The sequence below is a fragment of the Leucoraja erinacea genome, chromosome 11 (genome assembly GCF_028641065.1).
Source record: "Leucoraja erinacea ecotype New England chromosome 11, Leri_hhj_1, whole genome shotgun sequence".
Taxonomy (NCBI): domain Eukaryota; kingdom Metazoa; phylum Chordata; class Chondrichthyes; order Rajiformes; family Rajidae; genus Leucoraja; species Leucoraja erinaceus.
Genome location: NC_073387.1, coordinates 56,171,953 through 56,192,773, shown reverse-complemented (window position 1 = coordinate 56,192,773; position 20,821 = coordinate 56,171,953). Strand labels below are relative to the sequence as shown.

At 48.4% G+C, this 20,821-nt stretch overlaps 1 protein-coding gene across 1 annotated transcript in view; it reads left to right on the top strand.

The window, feature by feature from the left end:
* LOC129701385 (teneurin-2-like) overlaps positions 1-20,821 on the top strand; it is a 372,354-nt gene that overhangs the window by 277,750 nt on the left and 73,783 nt on the right. Inside the window, exons 12-14 of the mRNA XM_055642523.1 lie at positions 809-928; positions 2,756-3,017; positions 4,701-4,968. Of these exons, the coding sequence (XP_055498498.1) occupies positions 809-928; positions 2,756-3,017; positions 4,701-4,968 (650 nt within the window). The remainder of the gene's footprint in view (positions 1-808; positions 929-2,755; positions 3,018-4,700; positions 4,969-20,821) is intronic.

Sequence of the window (20,821 nt, the reverse complement as noted above, 5' to 3'; positions counted from 1 at the left end):
TATTGTCATTCAAACCTAGGTTTGAACGGAATTACATTTACTACAGTTTTTTTTTACATTACAAAAAAAAAACCAAGACCACACTTAACACAGTTTACATAAACATCCACAACAGTGAGTCTCCAACACCTCCTCACTGTGATGGAAGGCAAAGTCTTATCTCTTCCCTTTGTCCAGCAGTCCAACTGCAGCGTTGAGGCGAACTGGGGCACCGACACTTTTCCCTGAGAGTTTGGGATGAGGCTTATTATCGTTGCGTGTGGCGAGGTACTTTATTGTGCCAGCTATCCTGTCAGATCAGATAATACGATGCATCAATCCATATACATCCATCTTAAAGATAGCGGAGTCAGGGGATATGGGGAGAAGGCAGGAACGGGGTACTGATTGGGGATGATCAGGTACGTTCTCCCCGTGACCTGCGTGGGTTTTCTCCGGGTGCTCCGGTTTCCTCCCACACTCCAACGACGTTCAAGTTTGTAGGTTTGAGAAGGAACTGCAGATGCTGGAAAATCGAAGGTAGACAAAAGTGCTGGAGAAACTCAGCGGGTGCAGCAGTTTCTATGGAGCGAAGGAAATAGGCAACGTTTCGGGCCGAAACCCTTCTTCAGACTTTTGTCTACCAATCCACTGAGTGTTCACTGTATATATTTCTTGCCGTCTCTGTGCGGGAGAGGGGAGAGCAATGGGTCGCAGTTATGAAACCGCGTCTTGTCTGACCACAGCGTGGAGCGCGATGTTTGCTGTCTCGGCATTTAGTTGTAAAGAGCATCTTTAATCTCACTCCAGCCTTCTCTTTGCCTCACAGCTTGGCTTCACTGATCAGAGGACAAGTCTTTACCAAGGATGGAACCCCGCTGGTGGGAGTGAACGTATCTTTCGTCAAGTACCCACAGTATGGGTACACCATCACACGTCAGGATGGCATGTGAGTCTCAACGTCGATACTGACGATATTTATTGTCACTGGTACCCAGCTAGGGGCAGTGAGAATCTTCATGTTTGCAGACAAGGTCACCACAAAGACTATGACAGAGTTACAAGTAATACTCATCCCTTCTACTTCTACCCTCTCCCCCCCCCCCCCCCCCCCCCCCCCCCCCAAGACAACCTGAAGACAATAGACACAGGAGTAGGCCATTCGGCCCTTCGAGCCAGCACCGCCATTCACTGTGATCACGGCTGATCATCCCCAATCAGTTCCCCGTTCCTGCCTTCTCCCCATATCCCCTGACTCCACTATTTTTAAGAGCCCTGTCTAGCTCTCTCTTGAAAGTATCCAGAGAATTGGCCTCCGCTGCCTTCTGAGGCAGAGAATTCCACAGATTCACAACTCCCCGGGTGAAAATGTTTTTCCTCAACTCCGTGCTAAATGGCTTACCCCTTATGCTTAGTTGGCGGCCCCTCCCCCGTCAGGCCCCCCATTGTTCTCGGCCACACACCCCGTCTCCCTCAGTCCGATCTCGATCTCATGGGACCCAGACCCCGAGCTCGCACCACGCCATGGGACAGGGCGCCCCGTGAGAGACTTCACCTTGACGTTCATCGTGGCGCTCAAGCAGCAAGGTATGGGTGCTTCCAAGATGGCGTCCTACCCAGGCGACTATCTGACTGCTGGCCACAGAAGCAGATCTACATACACATATTACAACCACTCCACACTCTTACTATACACTGCCAATGGCTCGATTGTCATAAGGTCATATGTGATAGGAGTAGAATTAGGCCATTCGGCCCATCAAGTGTACTCCACCATTCAATCATGGCCAATCCATCTCCCCCTCCCAACCCCATTCTCCTGCCTTCTCCCCATAACCCCGACACCCGTACTAATCAAGAATTGTAATCATGTATTGTCTTTCCCCTGACAGATCAGCACGCAACAAAAGCTTTTCACTGTACCTCGTTACACGTGACAATAAAGTAAACTGAACTAAACTAGGGGTCACACAGTTTAAGGATAAGAGGGAAGTCTTTTAGGACTGAGATGAGAAAATCATTTTTCACACAGAGAGTGGTGAATCTGTGGAATTCTCTGCCACAGAGGGTAGTTGAGGCCACACAGTTCATTGGCTATATTTAAGAGGGAGTTAGATGTGGCCCTTGTCGCTAAAGGGATCAGGGGGTATGGAGAGAAGGCAGGGATGGGATACTGAGTTGGATGATCAGCCATGATCATATTGAATGGCGGTGCAGGCTCGAAGGGCCGAATGGCCTACTCCTGCACCTATTTTCTATGTTTCTTTTTTTTAAATAATTTTATTTATTAGCAGTAAGCACAATACAGTGGTATCTTTTTACAGGTACCTGTCTCTATGTTTCTAAAACAAACACCGCTTGTTGCTTCCGCTAAAAGTTATTTTTCTCCATCCTCCCATCTGGGAAGAGGTACAGGAGCATTAGCTGCAAAACCAGCAGGATGCTCCTCAGCTTCTTCCCACAGGCTATAAGACTGTTAAATGGACTTTGCCCCCTGCCAAATATCGCGCACAAACCCCCACACTGCAGCAGAGCCACTGTTGTGCCGCTGCCGGTCGGAACGGCTGTTGAATGTTTAGTAGAGTGTTAAATTTGTTCATGACATGTATTTTTTATTTTTATTTCTATTTATTTTTTCATGTACACTGAATGGACACTGGTTGAGCAACGTTTTTTTGTTTCCTCTGGGTATGCGAATACTCAGGAAATGACAATAAAGATTTACAATACAATACAAGACAATACAGGTTGTGCCTCTCTGCCGTTCCTCCCTCAGGTTTGATTTGATTGCAAATGGCGGCGCGTCGCTGACCCTGCACTTTGAGCGTGCTCCGTTCCTCAGCCAGGAGCGCACGGTGTGGCTTCCCTGGAACACCTTCTACGCCATGAACACCCTGGTGATGAAGACGGAGGAGAACACCATCCCCAGCTGCGACCTGAGCGGCTTCGTGAGGCCCGAGCCGATCCTGGTGTCTTCTCCGCTATCCACGTTCTTCAGCTCCACCCCCGGGCAGAACCCCATCATTCCAGAGACCCAGGTACGGGCCGCGTGAAAAACAACCGGGGCACAAATCCCGTCAGCTCTGCAGGGCGAAGGAGATTTGCGGCGGTTGGCGGCTGGGTTGGGAAATTAGTTCAGTTGAGTTCAGTTGAGTTTATTGTCACGTGTGGCGGGGTGCAGTGAAACGCTTCTGTTGCTGTGGATGATCAGCCATGATCACATTGAATGACGGTGCTGGCTCGAAGGGCCGAATGGCCTCTACTCCTGCACCTATTGTCTATGATTACAATCGAGCCGTTCACAGTGTACAGATTCAGGATATGGGAATAAAGTTTAGCGCAAGTTAAAGCCAGAAAAATCCGATCAGCGTCAGAGTCCCAGATTCTGACCTGACTACGGGTGCTGTCTGTATGGAATTTGTATATACTGCTAGTGGCCACGTGGGTTTTCTCCGGGTGCCCCGGTTTCCTCCCACACTCCAAAGATCTGCTGGTTTGTAGGCTAATTGGCTTCGGTAAAAATTGTGAATCGTCCCTAGTGTGTGTGTGTGTGTAGGGTAGTGCTCGCGTGCGGGGATCGCTGGTCGGCGCGGACCCGGTTGGCCGCGGGGCTTGTTTCCGCGCTGTATCTCTAAACTAAACTAAAGTAACAAGAGAATTTCAGTATAGGAGTGTTGAGGTTCTTCTGCAGTTGTACAGGGCTCTGGTGAGACCACACCTGGAGTATTGTGTACAGTTTTGGTCTCCTAATTTGAGGAAGGGCATCCTTGTGATTGAGGCAGTGCAGCGTAGGTTCACGAGATTGATCCCTGGGATGGCGGGACTGTCATATGAGGAAAGATTGAAAAGACTAGGCTTGTATTCACTGGAGTTTAGAAGAATGAGGGGGAATCTCATAGATTCATATAAAATTATAAAAGGACTGGACAGGCTAGATGCAGGAAAAATGTTCCCAATGTTGGGCGAGACCAGAACCAGAGGTCACAGTCTTAGAATAAAGGGGAGGCCATTTAAGACTGAGGTGAGAAAATACTTTTTCAGCCAGAGAGTTGTGAACCTGTGGAATTCCCTGCCACAGAGGGCAGTGGAGGCCAAATCACTGGATGTATTTAAGAGAGAATTAGATAGAGCTCTAGGGGCTAGTGGAGTCAAGGGATATGGGGAGAAGGGTTATTGATTGGGGACGATCAGCCATGATCACAATGAATGGCGGTGTTTGGCTCGAAGGACCGAATGGCCTCCTCCTGCACCTATTGTCTACGTTTCTATGTTTCTAAATGGCTTGAACTTACGAGTATTTATTCATGTGTGTATATATTTATATAATGTTATATGGACACTGATCCGTTCTGTAGTCAATGCCTACTATGTTCTGTTGTGCTGAAGCAAAGCAAGAATGTCATTGTCCTATCAGGGACACATGACAATAAGTGTTTAAGAAGGAACTGCAGATGCTGGAGAATCGAAGGTAGACAAAAAAGCTGGAGAAACTCAGCGGGTGCAGCAGCATCTATGGAGCGAAGGAAATAGGTAACGTTTCGGGACGAAACCCTTCCGGGTTTCGGCCCGAAACGTTGCCTATTTCCTTCAGGGTTTCGTCCCGAAACGTTGCCTATTTCCTTCGCTCCATAGATGCTGCTGCACCCGCTGAGTTTCTCCAGCTTTTTTGTGTACACATGACAATAAACTCTCTTGAACTTGAGTATTATTACGTGTTCCAGGTTCTTCATGAAGCTGTGGATATTCCGGGCAGCAACATGAAGCTGTGCTACCTGAGTTCACGCACGGCCGGGTACAAGTCCCTGCTGAAGGTCACCATGACCCAGTCCATCGTGCCCATCAACCTGATTAAAGTTCACCTGATGGTGGCTGTGGAGGGACATCTCTTCCAGAAATGGCTCCACTCTTCCCCAAACCTGGCCTACACCTACATCTGGGACAAGACCGACGCCTATAGCCAGAAGGTCTATGGTCTCTCCGAAGCTGTCGGTAGGTTCATTATTTGCTCATTTTTTTTTGTTTTTGTGATGGTGTGTGTTTTTATTAATATTGCTATATTGTTTGTTTTTGCTGTGTTTTTGTTTAATGCTGTGTGAAGGCAATATCTCCAAGTTTACGGATGAATAAGCTGGGGGGCAGTGTTAGCTGTGAGGAGGATGCTAGGAAACTGCTAGGTGACTTGGATAGGCTGGGTGAGTGGGCAAATGTTTGGCAGATGCAGTATAATGTGGATAAATGTGAGGTTATCCATTTTGGTGGCAAAAACAGGAAAGCAGACTATTATCTAAATGGTGGCCGATTGGGAAAGGGGGAGGCAGCGAGACCTGGGTGTCATGGCACCAGTCATTGAAGGTAGGCATGCAGGTGTAGCAGGCAGTAAAGAAAGTGAATGGTATGTTAGCTTTCATAGTAAGAGGATTTGAGTATAGGAGCAGGAAGGTTCTACTGCAGTTGTACAAGGTCTTGGTGAGACCACACCTGGAGTATTGCGTGCAGTTATGGTCTCCAAATCTGAGGAAGGACATTATTGCCATAGAGGGAGTGCAGAGACGGTTCACCAGACTGATTCCTGGGATGTCAGAACTGTCTTATGAAGAAAGACTGGATAGACTTGGTTTATACCCTCTAGAATTTAGGAGATTGAGAGGGGATCTTATTGAAACTTACAAAATTCTTAAGGGGTTGGACAGGCTAGATGCAGGAAGATTGCACCCGATGTTGGGGAAGTCCAGGACAAGGGGTCACAGCTTAAGGATAAGGGGGAAATCCTTTAAAACCGAGATGAGAGGAACTTTTTTCACACAGAGAGTGGTGAATCTCTGGAACTCTCTGCCGCAGAGGGTAGTCGAGGCCAGTTCATTGACTATATTTAAGAGGGAGTTAGATGTGGCCCTTGTGGCTAAGGGTATCAGAGAGTATGGAGAGAAGGCAGGTACGGGATATTGAGTTGGATGATCAGCCATATTGAATGGCGGTGCAGGCTCGAAGGACCGAATGGCCTACTCCTGCACCTATTTACTATGTTTTTATTAGGCAGCAAGGTGGCGCAGCGGTAGAGTCGCTGCCTCACAGCCCCAGAGACCTGGGTTCAAACCTGACCACGGGTGCTTGCCTGCACGGAGTTTGCACGTTCTCCCTGTGACCGCGTGGGTTTTCTCCGGGTGCTCCGGTTTCCTCCCACACTCCAAAGACCTATCAGTTTGTAGGTTTCGATAAAAATTGTAAATTGGCCCTGGTGTGTAAAGTGCGTGCTACTGTAATGGGGATCGCTCGGCCAGCATGGACTCGGTGGGCCGAAGGGCCTGTTTCCGCGCTGTATCTCGAAACTAAACTAAACTAAAAATTGATACATGGATATACGACGTGTGTGAAAGGGATATTGGCCAAAAGCTAGCGTGGAACTAGTGCAGATGAGGCGTGTTGGCCGGTGTGGGCAAGTTGGGCTGAAGGGCCTGTTTCCACAATGTATCACGCAATGACATTGTTACAGTAATGGACCTATAGGGTGAAAGGGGGCGGGATGGTGTCTGCTTTTACCGATTATCTCCTTTAACCGAGGAATGGAATAAGTAGTAAAAGCAAAGAACTGCAGATGCTGGTTAACACAGAAAAAGAACAGAAGATGCTGGACTAACTCAGCGAAGGTAGAAAAAAATGCTGGAGAAGCTCAGCGGGTGAGGCAGCATCTATGGAATGAAGGAAATAGGCAACGTTTCGGGCCAAAACCCTTCAGGGAAATAGGCAACGTTTCGGGCCGAAACCCGGAAGGGTTTCGGCCCGAAACGTTGCCTATTTCCTTTGCTCCATAGATGCTGCCTCACCCGCTGAGCTTATAACCATATAACCATATAACCATATAACAATTTCAGCACGGAAACAGGCCATCTCGGCCCTACAGGTCCATGCCGAACAAATTTTTTTCCCCTTAGTCCCACCTGCCTGCACTCATACCATAACCCTCCATTCCCTTCTCATCCATATGCCTATCCAATTTATTTTTAAATGATACCAATGAACCTGCCTCCACCACTTCCACTGGGAGCTCATTCCACACCGCTACCACTCTCTGAGTAAAGAAATTCCCCCTCATATTACCCCTAAACTTCTGTCCCTTAACTCTGAAGTCATGTCCTCTTGTTTGAATCTTCCCTATTCTCAAAGGGAAAAGCTTGTCCACATCAACGCTGTCTATCCCTCTCATCATTTTAAAGACCTCTATCAGGTCCCCCCTTAACCTTCTGCGCTCCAGAGAATAAAGACCTAACTTATTCAACCTATCTCTGTAACTTAGTTGGTGAAACCCAGGCAACATTCTAGTAAATCTCCTCTGTACTCTCTCTATTTTGTTGACCATGAGGAATGCTTCTCCAGCATTTTTGTCTACCTTCGATTTTATCAGCATCTGCAGTTCTTTCTTGAACAGGAGTAACTCAGCGGGTCGGGCAGCATCTCTGGAGAACATGGATAGGTGACGTTTTGGGTCGGGACTGATTCAATCTGCATGTTGTGTCGTTTCTCTGTTCAACTAGGCCCTGCTATTGTGCTGTGATGTTCTATGTTTTATGATCTATTTTCTCTTACTTTATACAATGCCAATACCTTTCTCTGCACAAAAATGAAAACATTAACAAGTTGCTCTTGAAAGGCTTCATTTGATCATAGTGAACCCTTCAGAAATAATCCACGTCTACATTGCATGTTGTAGGGTTTAGAGCTAATAGATGGTTATTTAGGACAGAGATGAGGAGAAATGTCTTCAGTCAGAGGGTGGTGAATCTGTGGAATTCTTTGCCACATACAGCTGTGGAGGCCAAGTCAGTGGATATTTTTAAGGCAGAGATAGACAGATTCTTGATTAGTATGGGTGTCAGGGGTTATGGGGAGAAGGCAGGAGTATGGGATAAAATCATGGGAGACCCATTTAGGAGATTGAGAGGGGATCTTATAGAAACTTACAAAATTCTTAAGGGGTTGGACAGGCTAGATGCAGGAAGATTGTTCCCGATGTTGGGGAAGTCCAGGACAAGGGGTCACAGCTTAAGGATAAGGGGGAAATCCTTTAAAACCGAGATGAGGAGAACTTTTTTCACACAGAGAGTGGTGAATCTCTGGAACTCTGCCACAGAGGGTAGTTGAGGCCAGTTCGTTGGCTATATTTAAGAGGGAGTTAGATGTGGCCCTTGTGGCCAAGGGGATCAGAGGGTATGGAGAGAAGGCAGGTACGGGATACTGAGTTGGATGATCAGCCATGATCATATTATATGGCGGTGCAGGCTCGAAGGGCCGAATGGCCTACTCCTGCACCTAATTTCTATGTTTCTACCCCTTCCACCCCTGCAACGGACTGTTCCAGCTGCTACGGTCAGGCAAACGCCTCCGTTGCCATGCGGTGAGAACGGAGAGGTTGAGAAGGAGTTTCTTCCCAGAGGCAATTCGGACTGTAAACGCCTATCTCACCAGGGACTAACTCTACAGAACGTTTTTCCTTCCATTATTTATTATGTAAAAGAATATGTGTGTTATGATTGTGTTTATAATTTGTTTGGTTGTTTTGTTGTTTGTCTTTTGCACAAAAGTCCGCGAGCATTGCCACTTTCATTTCACTGCACATCTCGTATGTGTATGTGACAAATAAACTTGACTTGACTTGACTTGACTATGGGGTTAGGAGAGATAGATCAGCCATGATTGAATGGCGGAGTAGACTTGATGGGCCCGAATGGCCTAATTCTACTCCTACAACTTATGAACTTATAAAGACGATACGTTCTTCTTCATCAACTAATTGTGAGAAAAGCTCGCTATCACTAATAACTAAAATATATTTCACTGTGTATCACAGATTCAGACTTTCTGCGTACTGTAGATTTAGTGATACTTTTGCTCCAAGCTGTGCTTTTTTATGATGGGCTGCCCAGGTATGGCTCCTAATTTAATGAATACATTTTTTTTTTACACCTTGGTAACCATTTTGTTCATATTCAAAATTGAAAATCTAGATATTAATTTTTTAATATTATAATAAAAAGGATTTTATAGTGTAAAAGCTAAAGTGGGTCAATTAAGTTAGGTGGTCTGGCCCTTAAACAGCCTCAGCAGCTTATATGACTCGGATAGGCACCAGAGTGCTGGAGTAACTCAGTGGGACAGGCAGCATCGCTGGAGAGAAGGAATGGGTGACGTTTCGGGTCGAGACCCTTCTACAGACTGAGAGTCAGTCGCCAGGAGCAAGGAGCAAGTGAACCGCCATCTTTTCGTCAACAAAAGACCAAAGGACCACCACAATCCAGGAATCATGGCAACAGATGGGCAGCGGTAGAGTTGCTGCCTCACAACCCCAGAGATCTGGGTTCGATCCTGGCTACGGGTGCTGTCTGTGCGGAGTTTGCACGATCTCCCCGTGACCCGCGTGGCTTTTCTCCGGGTGCTCCGGTTTCCTCCCGCACTCCAAATATTTGTAGGCTAATTGTCTTCGATAAAAATTGTAAATCGGCCCTAGTGTGTAGGATCGCTGGCCGGCGCGGGCTCGGTGGGCCGAAGGGCCTGTTTCCGCGCTGTATCTAAACTAAGCTACGAATTCCTGTACACCCCGCAAAATGCAATGAAACAAGCAAACTGTGACTGTGTTTACTTACTCTGATGCATTACTTCCAGTGAAGGAATTTAGGAGAGACACAAGGAACTGCAGATGCTGGTTTACAAAAACAGACACAGTATCTATGACGGCCATGTGGCGCAGCGGTAGAGTTGCTGCCTTACAGCTCCAGGGACCCGTGTTCGATCCCGACCACAGGTTCTCCCTGTACGGAGTTTGTACGTTCTCCCCGTGACCCGCGTGGGTTTTCTCCGGGTGCTCCGGCTTCCTCCCACACTCCAAAGACGTGCAGGTTTGTCGGTTGATTGGCTTTGGTTAAATTGTAAATTGTCCGGAGCAGCAGAGAAAAACCCACGCAGGTCACGGGGAGAAACGTGCAAACTCCGTGCAGACAGCGCCCCCTGGTCGGGATCGAGCCCGGCTCTCTGGCGCTGTGCCACCCCAAAGAGAGGGGGAGGAAAAAAGTGGGGAGAGGGAGTTATGTGTAAGAAAATGGTAAGGTAAAAAAAGGCAAGAAAGCCCACCTGTCCCCCCGGATCCTGACCAACTTTTACCGCTGTACCATAGAGAGTATCCTGACCACCTGCTTCACGGTATGGTACAGCAGCTGCACTGCTGCGGACAGGAAGGCACTACAACGGGTGGTGAAAACCGCGCAGCACATCATCGGTGCCCCGCTCCCTGCCATGGATGCCCTCCACCGAAAACGGTGTCTGAGACGGTGCCGGGAAGATCATCAAAGACCCCTCACACCCCAACCATGGACTGTTTGCCCTCCTCCCATCAGGGAGGCGGTACAGGAGCCTCAGGTCACGTACTAGTAGGATGAGGAACAGCTTCTACAACAATACAATCACACTTGCTGAACTCGGAGTCCCGCCGATAGATTTCTCCGGTCCCTCCGTCCCCATTGTTTAATTATTCTGTATTTTTTGATTATTCTGTATCTTCTCTCTTTCTATTTTTTTAATTTCTTTATGTACAACTACTACGGACTGACGCAAAACTGCATTTCGTTGTACTCATACTTGTATTTGTGCGATGACATTACAGTTGAATTGAATTGAAATCACCGTACAAATTAACAGCGATTTGGAGAATTTGCTGTTCATACCGTTAGGTTATTAGTAGCGCTTGTGGGTACAACATAGTACACAGCCGTCTGTGAACAAAACGACATCCCTTGCGTCTCCAAATTCGTCTACACATTGTCCAAAACCCAGAGATGAGTCAGAAATCTTAAAGGACAATTTGTGTTGTCGGCTGCTGACAATACGTTCCCGAGGAGAAAGCTATTGTGCGGAGTAATTCAAAGAGGAATGTTGCTTGCTGCGATGGCCTTGCTCGCGCCAGTGCAACAGGGGCTGTCTTGTCGCACAATGCTGACAAGCAACGCAAGGCCATCCACTGTTATTGCACATCACTCTTTTTATTCACTTCAGTCACCAGTGCCAGAATAACCAATTTAAAAGATCGTTATTGCCCCTGTCCCACTTAGGAAACCTGAACGGAAACCTCTGGAGACTCTGCGCCCCACCCAAGGTTTCCGTGCGGTTCCCGGAGGTTTTTGTCAGTCTCCCTACCTGCTTCCACTACCTGCAACCTCCGGCAGCCGGAGGTTGCAGGTAGTGGAAGCAGGTAGGGAGACTGACGAAAACCTCCGGGAACCGCACGGAAACCTTGGGTGGGCCGCAAAGTCTCCAGAGATTCACAAGAACCTAATTGCTACATTTTGAAGCAACATATATTTGTTTATCATTTTTAAAACTACAGGTTTCACTGGCAGTATTTTACCGTAAGATATTTAATTTGGTTCAGCTACGAACTAAATGGCAGCAGAGAAAAAGGTGTATTATTGACAGAACAATGAAATTCTTACTTGTAACAGCATAACAGGCCCTGTACACGCAATGCACTGTGACAATGTATAATAAATTAACAAATCAATACATTAATAACTATGTTTAAGAAGGAACTGCAGATGCTGGAGAATCGAAGGTACACAAAAAAGCTGGAGAAACTCAGCAGGTGCAGCAGCATCTATGGAACCTGCCGTGTCCATGTACAAATGTCTTGGTCATACAGCATGGAAGCAGGCCCTTCGGCCCAACTTGCCCATACCGGCCAACATGTCCCATTTACACTAGTCCCACCTGCCTGCGTTTGGCCCATATCCCTCCAAAACTGTCCTATCCATGTACCTGTCTGATTGTTTTTTATAAACGTTGCAATAGTCCCTGCCTCGACTACCTCCTCCGGCAGCTCGTTCCAAGCACCCACCGCCCTCTGTGTGAAAATGTTACCTCTCAGATTCTTATTAAAAAATCATTTCGCCTTCACCTTGAACCTGTGTCCTCTGGTCCTCGATTCCCCTACTCTGGGCAAGAGACTCTGTGTGTCTACCCGATCTATTCCTCTCATGATTTTATCCACCTCAATAAGATCACCCCTCATCCTCCTGCGCTCCAGGGAATAGAGACCCAGCCTACTCAACCCCTTCCTGTAGCTCAGATCCTCGAGCTGAAACATGTCTTATAAATGCTGCCATAGCTTATAGGATGATGACCCATTTTGCCTACAAATTAAATATTAGTTTTATGTCTCTAACTGTGCGTCAGTATCTCTAACCTCTGCTGGTCTGGACCTCACCTTCAGTCAAACCCAGCCCACAGATGTGTGGCACGGTGGCGCAGCAGTAGAGTTGCTGCCACACAGCGCCAGAGACCCGGGTTCCATCCCGACTACGGGCGCTGTCTGTACGGAGTTTGTACGGTTTCTCCCCGTGACCTGCGTGGATTTTCTCCGAGACCTTATCTGAGGAAAGACATTCTTGCCCTAATTTGAGGAAAGACATTCTTGCCATAGAGGGAGTACAGAGAAGGTTCACCAGACTGATTCCTGGGATGGCAGGACTTTCATCTGAAAAAAGACTGGATAGACTCGGCTTGTACTCGCTAGAATTTAGAAGATTGAGGGGGGATCTTATAGAAACTTACAAAATTCTTAAGGGGTTGGACAGGCTAGATGCAGGAAGATTATTCCCGATGTTGGGGAAGTCCAGAACAAGGGGTCACAGTTTAAGGATAAGGGGGAATCTTTTAGGACCGAGATGAGAAAATCATTTTTTACACAGAGAGTGGTGAATCTCTGGAATTCCCTGCCACAGAAGGTCGGTTCATTGGCTATATTTAAGAGGGAGTTAGATGTGGTCCTTGTGGCTAAAGGGATTAGGGGGTATGGAGAGAAGGCAGGTACAGGATACTGAGTTGGATGATCATCCATGATCATATTGAATGGCAGGTGCAGGCTCGAAGGACCGAATGGCCTACTCCTGCACCTATTTTCTATGTTTCTATGTTATGTTAAAGATGTACATGTTTGCAGGTTAATTGGCCTGGTATAAATGTAAATTGCCCCTAGTGTGTGTGGGTTAGTGTTAATGTGTGGGGGGGGGGGGGGGGGGGGGTCGCTGGTCGGCACGGGCTCGGTGGGCTCGAAGGGCCTGTTTCCGCGCTGTATCTCTGAACTAAACCAAGACGTGAGTCCATTAACGTGCCACCTTGCCAGAATTAACTATTCACTTAACTCTGACGACCACTTGGCTTTTTATGCTAATGGCCTCTCGTGAAATTATGTGTTTGTTTGGAGGGGATAATAACAGCCAAATGTAATTATGGATTGGAAGTGAAATTGTTAATCGGCTTGCATTTAATAACAAATTTAACTGTGAGTCTATTCTGCTGGCACGTGTGTCAAATGATGGGATTTTGTCCCTTTATTGCACAGACTGTTCTGTGTATTCTTCAGCTGCTAAATCAATCTTATATCCCCCTCAGCATAGCTTCAGACAAAGGTCAGACTAGTTACAGGAAGCATTAATGGAAGTCAGTCTTCTTTCTCTCCCTTTGATTTTGGCAGCGATGGCTGAAACGCAAACTCGTGCTGCCACCTTCAGTTTGTGGCGTAAACCGCCTCTCACTCTCACTCTCACTGGAGTCCAGCACAAAGACTGTTGGGATTAGTTCTTAAGTTCTTGCAGCAGAGTCAGGCCATTCGGCCCATCAAGACTACTCCGCCATTCAATCACGGCTGATCTATCTCTCCCTCCTAACCCCATCACCCCCTGGCACCCGTACTAATCAAGAATTTATCAATCTCTGCCTAAAAAATATTCACTGACTTGACCTCCACAGCCGTCTCTGGCAACGAGTTCCACAGATTCACCACCCTCTGACTAAACAAATTCCTTCTTAACTCCTTTCTAAAGGTACGTCCTTTAATTCTGAGGCTGCGACCTCTAGTCCTAGACTCTCCCACTAGTGGAAACATCCTCTCTACATCCACTCTATCCAAGCCTTTCATTATTCGGTAAGTTTCAATGAGATCCCCATCCCCCTCATCCTTCTAAACTCCAGCGAGTACAGGCCCAGTGCCGACAAACGCTCATGATACGTTAACCCGCGCATTCCTGGTTTCATCCTGGGATGAACCACATTTAGAAACATAGAAACATAGAAATTAGGTGCAGGAGTAGGCCATTCGGCCCTTCGAGCCTGCACCGCCATTCAATATGATCATGGCTGATCATCCAACTCAGTATCCCGTACCTGCCTTTTCTCCATACCCTCTGATCCCCTTGGCCACAAGGGCCACATCTAACTCCCTCTTAAATATAGCCAATGAACTGGCCTCAACTACCCTCTGTGGCAGAGAGTTCCAGAGATTCACCACTCTCTGTGTGAAAAAAGTTCTCCTCATCTCGGTTTTAAAGGATTTCCCCCTTATCCTTAAGCTGTGACCCCTTGTCCTGGACTTCCCCAACATCGGAAACAATCTTCCTGCATCTAGCCTGTCCAACCCCTTAAGAATTTTGTAAGTTTCTATAAGATCCCCTCTCAATCTCCTAAACTCTAGAGAGTATAAACCAAGTCTTTCTTCATAAGACAGTCCTGACATCCCAGGAATCAGTCTGGTGAACCTTCTCTGCACTCCCTCTATGGCAATAATGTCCTTCCTCAGATTTGGAGACCAAAACTGCACGCAATACTCCAGGTGTGGTCTCACCAAGACCCTATACAACTGCAGTAGAACCTCCCTGCTCCTATACTCAAATCCTCTTGCTATGAAAGCCAACATGCCATTCGCTTTCTTTACTGCCTGCTGCACCTGCATGCCTACCTTCAATGACTGGTGTACCATGACACCCAGGTCTCGCTGCATCTCCCCCTTTCCCAATCGGCCACCGTTTAGATAATAATCTGCTTTCCCGTTTTTGCCACCAAAATGGATAACCTCACATTTATCCACATTAAACTGCATCTGCCAAACATTTGCCCACTCACCCAGCCTATCCAAGTCACCTTGCAGTCTCCTAGCATCCTCCTCACACCTAACACTGCCCCCCAGCTTAGTGTCATCCGCAAACTTGGAGAAATTCCCTCATCCAGATCATTAATATATATTGTAAATAGCTGGGGTCCCAGTACTGAGCCTTGCGGTACCCCACTAGTCACTGCCTGCCATTGTGAAAAGGACCCGTTTACTCCTACTCTTTGCTTCCTGTTTGCCAGCCAGTTCTCTATCCACATCAATACTGAACCCCCTATGCCATGTGCTTTAAGTTTGTATACTAATCTCTTATGTGGGACCTTGTCGAAAGCCTTCTGGAAGTCCAGATACACCACATCCACCGGTTCTCCCCTATCCACGCTACTAGTTACATCCTCGAAAAATTCTATAAGATTCGTCAGACATGATTTACCTTTCGTAAATCCATGCTGACTTTGTCCAATGATTTCACCACTTTCTAAATGTGCTGCTATCCCATCTTTAATAACTGACTCTAGCAGTTTCCCCACTTTAATCATCTTCCATCTGCTCTTTCAGTCGGAAAGTTTAGTTGAGTTTATTGTCACATGGTACAGTGAAAAGCTTTTGTTGCGTGCTAACCAGCCAGCAGAAAGACAACACATGATCACAATCTAGCCATTCACAGTGCACAGATACATGATAAAGGGAATAAGATGAATAGCGTTTAGCGCAGGATAGAGCCAGTAAAGTCCGATCAAAGATAGTCCGAGGGTCTCTAATGAGGTAATGATAGTAGTTCAGGGTTGCTCTCTAGTTGTGGTGGATGGTTCAGTTACCAGATGGGACTAGAACTCATCCTGTGTCTACAGGGAGCTTGATACAGAATCGAGTCTCATTGGGCCAGGCAGCATCTGTGGAGGGAATGGACAGATGTCATTTCCGGTTGGGACCCTGTAGTTACTATTAATAATAATTTCCTGTGGGCCTGTCCCACTTTGGCGACTGCAGGAGACTATGCGGGCGGTTGCCGGTTGCCGGAGTCGCCTTCGTGGTCGCGAGGAGTTCCCGCGTTCTGGGAACTAGTCGCGGCCTCATTATGGTCACCGCTAATTTTTCGACACGTTGAAGTATTAGCGGCGACCAGAATGAAGCCGCCATGGAGCGTAGCGAGAATTCTCGTGCCGCGGGTGGGTCGCCAGGAGGTCGAAGGTTCTCGTAGGTCGTAGCCGGTGCTGACCGGTGAATATCATTGGCTCGAAACAAAAATCGTAGGCAGTAGTTTTCAGAACCAAGGATAACCGACCGGTAATGTTAAATGTCCGCCGAGCCTCACAGCCGTGTATCTCTGGCTTCTTAAAGGTTGTCTCCACTCCTTCTCTCTCCTTCTCACCCCTTCTCCCCCTCTCCCCCTCCTCTCTTTTAAAGGACTTCCCGTACACTGTGCTTTAGCCGTCTTAATTACAGCGCCAACCTTCCTGTTCATCGCGGTGCGTGTATGTATCCCCTTGGCTTTGCACCGTGTGAATTTCAGACACCGCTCCCCCACTTGCCCTGTCCCCCGCCTTTGCGATGTTAGTGTGTGTATGGGCTCCACTCTGACAATCGCCGGTAGACGCCTGGAAAATTGCCAAAGTGGGACATGCCCATTAGTGAACAGAACCTATATAGGAATCGAGTATAGGAGCAAAGAGGTCCTTCTGCAGTTGTACAGAGCCCTAGTGAGACCACACCTGCAGTATTGTGTGCAGTTTTGGTCCCCTAATTTGCATTCTTGCTATTGAGAGAGTGCAGCGTAGGTTCACCTGGTTAATTCCCGGGATGGCGGGACTGTCAGATGCTGAGAGAATGGAGCAGCTGGGCTTGTACACTCTGGAGTTTAGAAGGATGAGAGGGAATCTCATTGAAACATATAAGATTATTAAGGGCTTGGACACGCTAGAGGTAGGAAACATGTTCCCGATGTTGGGGGAGTCCAGAACCAGGGGCCACACAGTTTAAGAATAAGGGGTAAGCCATTTAGAACGGAGACGAGGAAACACTTTTTCTTACAGAGAGTTGTGAGTCTGTGGAATTCTGTGCCTCAGAGGGCTCTGGATGCTTTCAAAAGAGAGCTAGATAGGGCTCTTAAAGATAGCGGAGTCAGGGGATATGGGGAGAAACATAGAAACATAGAAATTAGGTGCAGGAGTAGGCCATTCGGCCCTTCGAGCCTGCACCGCCATTCAATACGATCATGGCTGATCATCCAACTCAGTATCCCGTACCTGCCTTCTCTCCATACCCTCTGATCCCCTTGGCCACAAGGGCCACATCTAACTCCCTCTTAAATATAGCCAATGAACTGGCCTCAACTACCCTCTGTGGCAGAGAGTTCCAGAGATTCACCACTCTCTGTGTGAAAAAAAGTTCTCCTCATCTCGGTTTTAAAGGATTTCCCCCTTATCCTTAAGCTGTGACCCCTTGTCCTGGACTTCCCCAACATCGGGAACAATCGTCCTGCATCTAGCCTGTCCAACCCCTTAAGAATGTTGTAAGTTTCTATAAGATCCCCTCACAATCTCCTAAATTCTAGAGAGTATAAACCAAGTCTATCCAGTCTTTCTTCATAAGACAGTCCTTGTCTATTGTCTATACGGTGAGTTCCTAACGTACTTGCTGGCGGTGATATCCAGCACTGCTCCCCGACAGCGGTCATCCTGACTTTGGTAACTGACTAAAGCAACCAGTAGGCTGACTGGTTCATTAACTCTGGAATCTTGATAATGGCTAATCAATAATTACGCACCTTTCTGCACAATGTGACCTTTCACGCCTATCACTGTGAATGAACTTGTAGCAATGGGGCTCCGCTCCTGGATTAAAGAACTAAACTGAAGATATCAACATCTGTAATGGTCGTAGAGTCTTACTGCATGGAAACTGGCCCTGCGGCCCAACTTGCCCACACCACCACCCTCCTCTCTGTCTAGGTTCCTCTCTCTCTCTCTGGCCCTCTCTCTCTGTCTCTGCCCCTCTCTCTCTGTCTCTGCCCCCTCTCTCTCTGTCCTCTCTCTCTACCACCCCCTCCCTCTCCCTCGCTAGAAGTGCCTGCGAATTGGGGGCTATGCGTGAGTGGATAGGGCGGGGATAGGGTAAACGGAGAGAACGAATAATATTAATATAATATCAAGGGGGGTGGTTAGTGTGTGTGTGGGGGGAGGGGGGGGTGTGGTTAGTTGAGGGACGTGTTGAGGGGACGGGACCCAACGGGTCCCACTTGCTTCTAGTATCCCTCTAAACCTGTTCTATCCATGTACAGGTGCACAACCTTTTATCCGAAAGCCTTGGGACCAGACACTTTTCGTAATTCAGAATTTTTCGGCTTTCGGAATGGAAGATTTTTAGCGTAGATTTTAACGGCTGGCTCAGTGGTAGAGTGCTCGGCTCGTATCCGCAAGGTCGCGAGTTTGCGCCTCGATCCCGGCAGTTACTCGATCGCGAGTTTGAGTCTTCAATGTAGTTTTTTCTTGCAGAATAGGAGAGAATAGGGAGGGTTAGGCTGGGATCATTCTCTGCGAGATGATCTTAGTGTGGGAGACAAGTGTAGGAGAGGTGTACTGACTGTGTGGGCAGAACTTTGGAAGTGATTGCCCACCATTCTCAAAAGCCGCTGTGTCTCCCTGTCCCTCCAACTCCAGAGGAATCCGCTGCCCGATGGGCCGCTACGGCGACAAGTGGCAGTTCGCCCACAGCCCGAGCTGCGCCCCCTCATCCGCAACCCGGGTTCCTCTGGAGTTGGAGCGGGGCTGGGCTAGAGTTGTTGCTGGCTGTGAGTCTCTGGGATCTCCGTGCTTGCAGTGGGCCTGGGGGTCGGTGTCCCGATGAGGGGGCGCAGCTCGGGCTGTGGGCGAACTGCCACTTGTCGCTGTAGCAGCGCATCGGGGAGCGGCTTCTGGTGGTCCTGACGTCTCTCAGCTCCTGTCCAGGGGGACGGCCGGAGACGTCAGGACCAACAGGAACCCGCTCCCCGATGCGCCGCTACAGCGACAAGTGGCAGTTCGCCCACAGCCCGAGCTGCGCCCCCTCATCCGCAACCCGGGTTCCTCTGGAGTTGGAGCGGGGCTGGGCTAGAGTTGCTGCTGGCTGTGAGTCTCTGGGATCTCCGTGCTTGCAGTCGGTGTCCCGTTGGTCCTGACGTCTCCAGTCACCCCCCTGGAATGGAGCTGAGACTGGGAACTGTACCGCCCTTGCCCCCTCCCTCTGCAACTGCAAACAACCCCACAGTTCCCAGTCTCAGCTCCTGTACAGGGGGGTGGCCGGAGACGTCACAGCCCGAGCCATCAGCTTCTGTCCCTACGGGGACAGCGGAGAGCGTGTTCCTCTGGAATTGGAACGGGGCTGGGCTGCTGCTGGCTGTGGGTCTCTGGGATCTCCGTGCTTGCAGTGGGCCTGGGGGCCGGAGTCCCGTTGGTCCTGACGTCTCCGGTGACTGGCACTGGCTCCGACGTGAAGACAGTGCAAAGCCCCCGCGCCGGTGCAATGGGCGGGGAGCTGGAGAGGGGAGGGAAGGGGTCACACACATGGCCGGGAAGCAGAGGGGTGTAGGTGGGGTGAAACTGAAGGGAACGACAATTTGCTGCTGCCTGCCCGCTGAGTTTAAAAGTTCTCATGCAAGACTCACGATACACTGTGTATCGTGAGTCTACCGTGGGAACTTTAACTCAGCGGGCAGGCAGCAGCATATTGTCAATTATTAACCCTCCCGCGCAATATACCCTCACCTTCTCTTTTATGAATGGGGATTTAGTTCCCTTTTCTTCGAGGACCGACCGGAGGTTCCGCTGTCACCTCTGCGGGCCGCCCTCGGTGAACGTTTTCAAGGACCTTTCTTCAAGGACTGAAAAAATGTCGCTATTCGGAGGTTTTCGTTATTTGGATCTTTGGATAAAAGGTTGTGCACCTGTACCTGTCGAACTGTTTCTTAAACGTTGCGTTAGGGTTTTTTTTGCCTTCCTTCACAGCGAGGAGAAGATGCGCTGTGAAGGATGTTTGTGTAAATTGTGTTGTGTCTTGGGTCTTTTTCGTTTTGTATGTATGACTGCAGAAACGTCATTTCGTTTGGACCTTAACGGGATCCAAACGACAAATAAATTGTATTGTATTGTATTGTATTGTAGTACCTGTGTGTGTGGAGAAACTCAATCCGCATCAGCTTCTAGCCCACGGGAGTTTGTGAGATTCCAACATGCACCCACGGATCATGGAAGAAGCCCAGATCTCAGCTGTCGGCTGGCCATTCCCTCCACAGATGCTTTAGTCCCAGTCTGTAGTTTCACACCTTTAGTCTCCATTTTACTGCCCCATTGCGAAATCTCCGCAAAGTACGTCTCCTTTGAAGGTCCTCCTCTCTGACAGCAGTCCGAGGAAGGGTCCCAGCCCGAAACCTCGCCTGTCCATTCCCTCCGCAGATGCTGCCTGACCTGCTGAGTTCCTCCAGCACACAAAGTTTTGCTCAAGATTCCAGCATCTGCTGTTCCTTGTGCATCCGTTACTAGTGCTGTAGAGAATTCAAAGAGACTTTGTTTTCACCCAGGGACCTGGATGTGAATCCAACCTCTCACGAGTCGGCGACAAGCTTTCGGTGACATGTCTGAGCTTGGGCTCCCTCACTGTGAGACCCACACCGGGGGAGGTGTGGCTCGGAAGGAACCTGAGAAATGAACATGAGAGAATGGAGCGGCCGGGCTTGTATACTCCGGAGTTTAGAAGGATGAGAGGTTATCTTATTGAAACATATAAGATTGTTAAGGGTTTGGACACGCTAGAGGCAGGAAACATGTTCCCGATGTTGGGGGAGTCCAGAACCAGGGGCCACCGTTTAAGAATAAGGGGTAAGCCATTTAGAGCGGAGACGAGGAAACACTTTTTCTCCCAGAGAGTTCAAGTTCAAGTGAGTTT